Here is a 10,421-nt window from a genome sequence, read left to right on the forward strand (position 1 = left end):
ACCCTACACTTCTACACAATAAAAAAGGTGAAACAGTGCCATCGTGCGGTTGAATTGAATCACTGCATCAACGTGTCACGTGATTTGACTTCCGTGTCCCGTGATACCGCTCCACTTGAAAACTCAGAACTCAGGAACTTTACTTCCTCAGCCCTTCTGTCGTTGATAAACAAACAAGCTAACTAACAGAACGGATGGATATAAAATAAAATTAGACTGATCATGTCTTTGCTCAGACTTATCTGCTTGTTTACGCTGTCATTTGTACAACCGGTGAGTTTAACGTTTTTACAGGTCAAAATAATAGATATTGTTGTTTTATTTTTGAAGATACACAGTTAAACAAAGCTTTGGTGCATGTTATAACTAAAAGGTGTTGATTCTGCTTGTTTTTCGTTTAAATATTTATTGAAATATGTATATTTATTTTATATGAGTAATTTAAATGCTTAAAAGGGTTTCAAACAATGATCAAATTAAAATAAAAGCTTAAAAATTGAATCTAATGTTCTTGTTTGGTTATTTTTTCATCAATACACAGCTGATTCATGCTGTCTCCTGGAAGATGTTAATTTTCCTTTTTAAAGCCTTAATGTTTTCACCTGCAGCTCTGGGCAGCACCTTCATTCAGCCTGGACTATAACGCCGACTGCTTCCGTAAAGATGGGGAAAGGTTCCGTTTCATTTCAGGAAGCATCCACTACAGCAGGATCCCCAGAGTCTACTGGAAAGACCGACTGCTGAAGATGTACATGGCAGGACTGAACACCATCCAGACGTAGGTTCCTCTCTGCGCACACAAGTCTGTCTGTGAGTGGCTGAAAACTTGTATTTGGGGATGATAAATGTTAGGAGTCAAAATTTGGATGCTGTGCAGGTACATTCCCTGGAACTACCACGAAGAATCCCCTGGCATGTACAATTTTAGTGGAGACCGGGACGTGGAATACTTCCTAAAACTGGCGCAGGACATCGGTTTGCTGGTGATCCTTCGGCCAGGTCCCTATATTTGTGCAGAGTGGGAGATGGTGAGTGAGGCTGTCAGTCCATGTGTTCACTTTGTCTTTGCAGAGCCTGAAAAATCAAACAGAAACTGTTTCTCTCACAGCTGACAGACTTGAAAAACAAATGAGCTGCGGCTGTAAAAGCAGAGTGACACGAAAAAAGTTTGCAGTCATCAAAGTTCATTACAGTCTCATGGTGTCACATGATGTTTTTTTCAGCCAGTGCTTTAAGTACATCTAATGGAAAAGATGATCAGATTCATTTAACCTACCGTTTTGTTTTTACTTTTATTTTTTTTAAACAAGACCATATAATATCCAATTTGATATTCTGGGGCTTGACAATGTAAATGTGATCGAAGTCCAGATCATCTTTTGATCTATTTTCAAAATGTTTCCAATGTTATTTTACTTATGATTGTGATGTTTTGCAAAGTAGTATTAGTTTATTAGAAATTTGTGTTTGTGTTGTGGGCGTGGCCGCTGTTGGGGAGCAACTCCACCCCCATTTCTTGTATTTAAACTGAGAGCTCTCTGTTTACACTAGCGGTGTCAGACTCCAGGTCTTAAGGGCCCACCTTCGGATTTTTTTTATTTTTAACCCTGGTGCTATCTTGTGGGGTCCAGTTGACCCGACTTTTAATGTAAACATGCCTAGGATAGCACGAGGATTAAATAAATCCTGCCTTATCTGCAGTTGATTACCTGGGTCAGGTGGGTTTAAGATGCAACAATAGCACAAAAGTAGAGATCGATCTAGCTAGCACATAAGCTAAAGTTTGCTAGCTTGTTGCTAACAGTGAATGGGATTTCCCATAGGATGGCTAATGCTAACGCTCTGTCAATGTAAACACACATTACTGACTAAATGAACATTTTTATAAACTCACAGACAAGAATTTTCCAAACTCCTTTGAGGAAACATTTTTCTATGTAACCACTTGTGGTCCAAAGCATGTTTTTTTTTGTTCATTCTTTGCTTAAAAAAGTGTTCTGGTAACACTGTATGCTATTAACAATCTCATTATTTCACTAATCCATTTTACAGCATGTTAACTTTATCAGATTACTATAAATATATTCAAAACATATATAGAGATTAATAATGTATTTATAAACATTTTACACTATCTTTTATTTTTATATGAAAGGTAAATTATTTTGAAGCTGAGACTTTTGTTTTTAAATTAACTTTATTGTTCTTTTTACCTTTCCAATAGGGCGGCCTGCCAGCCTGGCTGCTCAGTAAGAAAGACATTGTGCTGCGATCTTCTGATCCAGGTGAGCCTCAAACAGACACTATTGAACTCAATCAACTCCTCTGTAACCTCTAACTCCTTCCAGATTACGTGGCGGCGGTGGATAATTGGATGGGGAAGTTGTTGCCCATGATGCAGCCTTACCTCTACCAGAACGGCGGTCCCATCATCACTGTTCAGGTGGGCCGAGCGTTCCTGTAAACCTTCTAACCCCAGAACTTGGAGCTGGATGAAACTCTTGATTGAATGTTTAGGTGGAGAATGAATATGGCAGTTACTTTGCCTGTGACTACAACTACATGCGCCACCTGACCAAACTGTTCCGCTCTCACCTGGGGGAGGATGTGGTTCTGTTCACCACAGACGGTGCTGGCCTCAACTACCTGAAGTGTGGCGCCATACAAGGCCTGTATGCCACTGTGGACTTTGGTCCAGGTCAGTCCTCATCTATGCTCTGGTGGGAACACCAGTCTGAAGAATGATTAGCTGTGGGAATGGTGCAAACAAGCTAGCAGCTCTGCTGTAATAAGAGTTTTCTTTGAGCGTTTGACTTCCTGCTTGTGTTCTAAGCGACTCGAAGTCTCATTTTTGAGATGTCATGCACATGAGGAAGTTGCTCAAAACCAAAACAAGTAACCGTCTTCTTTGCGTTCTGGCTTTTCCAGGTTCAAATATAACAGCAGCCTTTGGTGCACAGCGCCACGCTGAACCCCATGGACCATTGGCAAGCGTCTTCTACCTTGTTTTTTTTATTTATTTTCTTTTGTAATTCAGTTGAATTCTAACTGCATGATCCGCCTGTGTCCTCTCCGCAGGTCAACTCTGAGTTCTACACCGGATGGTTGGACCATTGGGGATCTCAACACTCTGTTGTATCTCCAGATTTGGTGGCTAAGTCCCTCAACCAGCAGCTGGCAATGGGAGCAAATGTCAACATGTGAGTCTTCAGAATTGATTAGATTCACCAGAGCCTGGATTGATTCATTTAGAATTATTTTGTATTTTTTTTCCCCCCAATTTTTTCAATTAGAGTCAATTTAATTTTGAGTTTACACGATTTACACATTTAGACACAATCAATTATCAATAATCTATATAAGTTTTGAATATATTTATATTAATCTGATACAGTTCACATACTGTAAAATGTATCAGTGAAATAATGAGATTGTTAATATCGTACAGTGTTACATGGTTTCTGAAAAGGAGAAGTTCTAATAAAAATGTTCAGATCATTAACATTGTAATCATTGTTCTGCTTCTCCTGGAGGACGTTTCAGTTTGACCACTAGGTGGAGCTAGCGCTATAGCAGTACACTCTTTTTCTAGAAGAATGACCAAAAAACATTGTGTTAGACAACAAATCGTTACTTTGAAACATGTTTCCTCAAAAGAATTAAAAAAAATAATGTATATGAGGTAATAACGATTTTAATTTAGTCAGCAATGTATGTTTACAACGACCGAGCGTTAGCATTAGCTTGTCCTGTGGGAAATCTCATTATATGTTAGCATTAAGCTAGCAAACTTTAGCTTATGTGCTAGATTGATCTCTACTTTTATGAAGTACTACTACTTTTATTTCTCAAATTTAGTCAGCGGGTTTTTCCATCCATCATGGACATCTGTCATTGTTTCTCCCACAGGTACATGTTCATAGGAGGAACAAACGTTGGGTATTGGAATGGTGAGTGGGGTCAAGGCCTTTAAGTCTTGAAGTAAACACTCGCCACACAGTCACTGCTGTCTTGCCTCCAGGTGCTAACTCGCCTTATAGCGCACAGCCCACAAGCTACGACTACGACGCCCCTCTGACGGAGGCGGGCGACCTGACAGAAAAATACTTCGCCATCCGAGAGGTCATCAAAATGGTGAGGACGCCACTTGATTTCAACCATCAGCACTATTGACTGTACAAGAGAACTGGACAGAGTGAGTGCAGAAAATTGCTTTCTTCCGGTATCAAGGAAATTAAGCCAATTCAGTCACCAATTTTTTTCCAAAACGAGTGTTATGTTGGAACCAAACGTTAGTAGATAGTGATTGGTCTAAAAAATTGGTTATATGGCAACAACTCTGTCCAATCAGGAGTGAGCTTGTTAGAAGTCAACACTCTTGACTTTTGACTGTGTATGTGAAACCACATATTTTTATTTAGGAATCTGATTGGCCAATTTACAACTTAAATAAATTTCCCTACAGAAAAAATAAGAACATTTGGTAGAGGAATAATATTTATGCTGACAAATAGAATGACAGAGTTATTTCTCACAAGAAGTCTATGGGATTTTGGCTTTTTGGGCACTCCCTGGTTGTTCATTCATTCTGTTTGGAACATGAGGGGGGGAGGGGTCATTCATTCCAGTTCTCAAGTACAGTCAATGATCAGAAGAGAGACACTGTTTTGCTAAAAACATTCTGGTTATAGTATCGAAAAATCCCAGAGGGACCAGTTCCACCATCGACCCCCAAATACGCATACGGGGCCGTCACCATGAAGAAGGTTAGATCTCCGTTCTGGCTTTTAGTTCATGAACATTTTAGTTTAGTGTTTTCTGTACTTGCACTATGATCCTCCATCCCTTTAGCTGCAGACAGTAGTGGACGCTCTGGAAATCTTGTCTTTCTCTGGTCCTGTCAAAAGCACACATCCTCAGACTTTCATCGATTTAAATCAGGTATTCTTAAAAAAAAGTAAATTCTTCTGTTTTTATAATAAATTTGTGCTTGTAATGTTTTTTTTTTTTCCACCTCTAGGCTTATGGGTATGTTCTGTACAGAACTACACTGCCTGTAGACTGCAGTGAGCCCACCCCCTTGTCGTCCCCTCTGAATGGGGTTCATGACCGGGCGTATGTTTCAGTGGATGGGGTGAGTCTCATTCTCCATCGATGTTTACTGCTTTTCAAGTAGAGGTTTAACAGATCGCAGATAATCCGTGCGGATCACTAACTGCGGTTCGGCCTACACAGGTAATGCGGAACTCCCCCCTCCACCCCCTGCTGCCGCAGCTGCACGCATGGCAGTGCGTCATCTGCACATGTACCACAGATAATAATAATTTGAAATATTTTTATGTTCCCACAGTTAGTTTCAATACTACAATTCATACAAAAATAATGAAAGTTTAATTTTAACTTTTTTATTTCAGATTTAATTTGGACATTTAATTTCAAAATCCTGTCTTTTCTTTCAGTTTTTGTAGATTTAATTTCCAGACATGTAAATGTAATCAGAAGCTATGTGTTTTTACGTTTTTGTTTACATTCCAAGTTTTAAGATATGGAAATGTATATTTATACTTTGAAGTACTTTATATATATATATATATATATATATTCTCAAATATGTTTAAAAAAAACAAAACTAATTAATTGCTAACCGGGGAAAAATTTTATCTTAATTATTCACAATTAAAATAATTTTAGTTACAGTATTTGCCAACCATTTATTATATGCAAATAATCACGAAATGAAATTTACACACAAAACTGTACATTTAGCACATTTACTCTTAATTAATGCTGTCAATTGGTTAAAATAATATATCACACTTTTGTGTTGTGATCAAGCATTATTAATCACAATGTTTTACAAGGTAAATTTGATGACATTATGCGGCTTTTGAACAAAAACAGACCAGAGAGAAATTTTTCCTTCAATGTTTAAATTTATCAAGTGTTAACAGAGATCTCCCAAAAGTGTCATTTGTGCACACAAAAACAAATCAACAGTAGGATGAGCAGAACTCTAAAAACTTTTATGTCTGCAGTATTACTCAAAGAAAACGGAGATGCTAACAAACAGCCCTAAGAAACGAACCTGCAGACCTGAAAAAAAAAAAAAAGTTCTGGTCACTACTCTTTTCCTCCATATCACTGTTCAGGCCGCTTTAAGACGTTTTCTTTCATTGTCAAAATAAATTAAGCAGTAAGAGGTGAATTTTCTCTCTAAACTGATGCTTTATTGAACCTATATTGAACCGCCTTTTGTGAAAAAGCAATCTAAACCAAAAAAAAAAATAATATTAAAGTACTAAAAACTGAATATTTATTATTTTGTAAATAACCCTGGTATAAGCTGTGGATGACTGCACCACTGAGGCTGAGCGAAGGACTGCTGCTCTGTGACGTGTGATTAATGTGTTAATAGATATCTGCCTCGTTAATCATAATTTGTTAATTGCGTGCATTAACGCGTCAATTTGCACAACCATTGTTTTAAAAATTTTCAATAAAGTAACGTTAGGCTTTTAATTTGTTTTTTGTTTTTTTACTTTTAACTGATGCGAAAAATGATCCGAGCTGTGACCATAAAACCAAGACACGATCCGAACCGCGAGTTTAGTGATCCGTTACACCACTATTTTCAACCAATCGTAGATGATGTATGGCATAAAGAATCTTTGATTGGTATTTAAGTGTTTAGTATTTTAACTTCTTGAAATACTTTATTTGTCGTGCTTACTCTAAAGGTGGCTGTTGGAATCCTTGAAAGGAACAAAGTCATAAGCATCAATGTGACCGGGAAGGCGGGCAGTCAGCTGGACCTGCTGGTGGAGAACATGGGCCGGATCAACTACGGGAAAGGAATCAATGACTTCAAGGTTTTGTTAAGGCACATTTTCAAGCTCAAATATCCACTAGTGCTGTTATGCAATAAATTTTTGTGCTATTAAGTAATCATGACCTGAAATCAATTAATCGATATTAATCGCAATGATTTTTAACAAATTTAGAGGCATTTTATTTAAGTTTGTGACATCCTGGTGCAGTAAAAGATAAAAAAAAAATTAAAAGGTGGCTTTATTATTATTTTTTTTTTATTATAAAAGACTTCCAACCTTTTATCACCATTGAGGGGTATTTTTTTTTTTCAATCTTGAACACATAAAATAAAACAAACAACAAAAAACTCTAGGAGTGCTCTAATTTAACTTCCAATAAAGATCACCTTTTTCAAAGAGGAGCTAGAGCAGACCGCAGTTCCTGTGCACGCTGCGTGCTGAAGCCGCTACCATGACAACACGACACACCACATATTACATCGTTCACTTTTGTTAAAAACGATTTAAACTTAAAGGGAACCAAACACCTGGTAGGATGACTCCATTCTCAATGCTATAAGAGGGGTCGGGACTAATGTTGGTGGACTGAGCATTAACAGTTAGGTTAGCTTTATGAAATGTACGCTGGGTCTTTAATATTGACAGTAATACCGACCGAGCAAAGTGATGCAAGTTAAACTTTCTGAGAAGGTTGAGGATTTTTCGCCTCCTCCTTCTCCCGAGGCCGGCGCTCATGGTCCAGAACTTTATTTTTTTGAGTTGCTGCTTCAAGATGCTGCCGGACAGCAGGACCGGGGTTTGCAGGACCGAAAGGGACCCATGTCTGATAGTGCTAAAATGCTGCTAGCATCATAGCTAATAAAGGCTAACATATTTAGCAATGAATTCTGAGTGAAATGTTCATTCCAAATCCATCACCAGGATGGAGTTCTCTGGATTCAATGCCAAATGCACTCGACCTCTGTTTCCTAACTTCCAAGTCCACTGGAAAGTTATGCAAGTCAGTAGATTTTTGATAACTGAAGACACCAACAAGCCATGCTAAAGCTAACATGATAACAACCAACCGTTTTATACTGAAGCTGCAGAGAATGATGATGTGAAACTTCAGGGACTGACCAGTTGATCGATCACAAAATTCAAATGTAATATATAGTTTTAACCTGTAGGGGGCAGCACACAGACAGTTCTTGACTATATTTTCAGGAATTAAAGTTTATTTTAATTTGTCAAAAATGTGACAATGACCAACAGATGGCACATTGAAAGACATTTATAGAACTGACACAAAAAGTTGATTTAGGGTTTAGTTACCCTGTAAAAATATAACAGGAATGAAGCTATAATAATTTATTTAATATTTCTATTTGATTTTAAGTGACCATGTAATGAGCTGGATAAAATGCTCCTCCAGGTGTGCATAACGCAGAAGTAATCATCCGACGTAAATTTAGATTAACTCAATAAAAAAAATAATAATAATGATGCACTAAAATGTCTGTAAATAATTAATCACAATTAATGCTATAGCTTGACAGCCCTAATGTCAACTACATTTCTGTTGAACTAAGTGTATAAAACAGTCAAGAGAACTGGTCCATTTTTTTTTAAATGTCATCAATTACAGGGTTTGGTGTCCAACCTGACCTTGGGGAAGGACACACTCACTGGCTGGACCATGTACAGTCTCAGCATAGATGATGCTGTCAGCCAGGGCCGTCTTGGAGAAACATCTTCTGCGAGGGCAGATCCTCCTCAGCCGGGTTCTCTATCCACACCAGCCTTCTATGGAGGAAGCTTTATAATTCCAGACGGCATCCCAGACCTCCCTCAAGACACTTACATCAAGCTGCCCAACTGGAGGAAGGCATGTTCAGTCTAGTCTTTTTAATCGAGCCATGTTTTTGAGGATTTTCCTATGTTTATCCCTTAAAAAAAACAGAAGCACAAGACCAGGGTACTTCACCGGGTAAGGTAACAAACTGGCAAAGAATGCCGAAGCAAGCCCGTCCTAAATAGCTGACCCAGGCTGATGAGATGAGTGCTGGCAGCCGGGTCCAATCAGATTGTGCAGAGGAGAGCAGGAGCACCATGACAGTTGTGAAAGAAAACATGTGTTAGTAAATAGTTGAACAATTAAGAGTCAATAATTTGTGTCTTTTTGATATGTTTCATTTACTTTACACTTGAAAGACTCCACTCATTCTGTTTGTTCTTAGGGCCAGATCTGGATTAACGGTGTCAATTTGGGGCGTTACTGGCCGGCTCGAGGGCCTCAGATGACTCTATTTGTGCCGGTCAACCTCCTCACCACAGCTGCACCCAATAATGTGACCGTCCTGGAGCTCGAAGGAACTCCCTGCAATACCCAGCCGTGCACTGTGGAGTTCACGACCACTCCCATCCTTAATGCCACAGTCCAGTCGGAGTATGAACAGCACAGGAGACTCTTTGCAAAGGAAGATTTACTGTGATAACAAGGGAATTCTGGCGCACAAACCAACTCAGTTTGCACTAAACCTGTTTGTAAGCTTAAAGAGTTTGAGTCAGCTTTTTTATCTATGATTTTAGTCTGTATGTCAAAGTCATTTGTGTGTCTACTTTACAGATTGTACATCGCTTCTTTCCTCAGTGTTTGATCTACAAAAACGCCATGCCATTTCACCTTGAAGTGCATTTAAATGAAGTTTTCTATTCAAAATAAATAGGAAAATATGTGGCCAATTGTAAATCGTTCAGTTGTTTGAAAATTTAGTAATCGAGAAAGCTTTATACAAAATAAAAATAATCATTAAAACCCATCTTATTTATTTATCACATCCTTAGTGTTTGTGTGTGTGTGTGTGCATGCTTGTGCTCTTACATAGAGAAACCTAAATATGGCCAAACTTGTGGTTCTTAAAAGTTGAGAAAATGTTACCTATATCAATTTTTCATATTTGCATTTTAGTAGAACAACACAATACATTATTTACCCTTTTTAAAGGTCTTAAAACTTTTTTAAAGATGGATTTGTTTTTTTTTAAGTTGCTAAAAACTGCTGAGGTGTATAGAAAAAGAAGCGGCTCAATGTATTTGTGTGTGTGTGATACTTTGTTTGTAACTTGTGTCTACCTGTTTATGTGTAACTTTGGATTTGTGTGTGCATAGAACTCTATTTTTAACGTATACCACACATTTTGTGCCATGCAGTGTGTACTTGCAATTGTGTATTCACATGAACACTCTAATATAAAATTCATGCATCCACAACTTGAAATAACTTCAGCTTAAATCTAAAAATCACTCTTTCGTGTACAAATCTTTCAACCACTCCCCCGTTATTCCCAGGACAGGCGGGGTGGTTGCTCTCGCTCCAGCCCCTGGACCTGTCCAGGGTTTACCCCACATTCGTCAAACAGTCGCTGGAACAGGCTCCGACATAGCGGCCTAAGAAAACGGATGGAAAACAACAAAGACATGTAAGCTAAATCAGACATATGCAGTGGGGGAGCTAGAACATTTTCCATGGGGTGGCAGGAGAGCGGCAAAAGATTTTGGTAGGGTGGCAAATGAGAAGAGCAGAGTGGTAAGTCGTATCAAATGAAAGGA

The 10,421-nt window shown here is 38.4% G+C and overlaps 1 protein-coding gene across 1 annotated transcript; it reads left to right on the forward strand.

The window, feature by feature from the left end:
• The first annotated feature begins 83 nt into the window (after nt 1-83).
• On the forward strand, nt 84-9,367 carry glb1 (galactosidase, beta 1). The gene is made up of 16 exons (XM_024290181.2): nt 84-273; nt 609-778; nt 878-1,028; nt 2,225-2,285; nt 2,349-2,443; nt 2,518-2,698; nt 2,929-2,987; nt 3,079-3,200; nt 3,910-3,950; nt 4,022-4,134; nt 4,692-4,766; nt 4,852-4,941; nt 5,021-5,134; nt 6,738-6,869; nt 8,458-8,697; nt 9,050-9,367. The coding sequence occupies exons 1-16, from the start codon at nt 223-225 to the stop codon at nt 9,302-9,304; spliced, it is 1,950 nt and encodes a 649-aa protein (XP_024145949.1). The 5' UTR covers nt 84-222; the 3' UTR covers nt 9,305-9,367.
• Nucleotides 9,368-10,421: the final 1,054 nt, after the last annotated feature.

Source organism: Oryzias melastigma, linkage group LG1 (genome assembly GCF_002922805.2).
Source record: "Oryzias melastigma strain HK-1 linkage group LG1, ASM292280v2, whole genome shotgun sequence".
Lineage (NCBI taxonomy): Eukaryota > Metazoa > Chordata > Actinopteri > Beloniformes > Adrianichthyidae > Oryzias > Oryzias melastigma.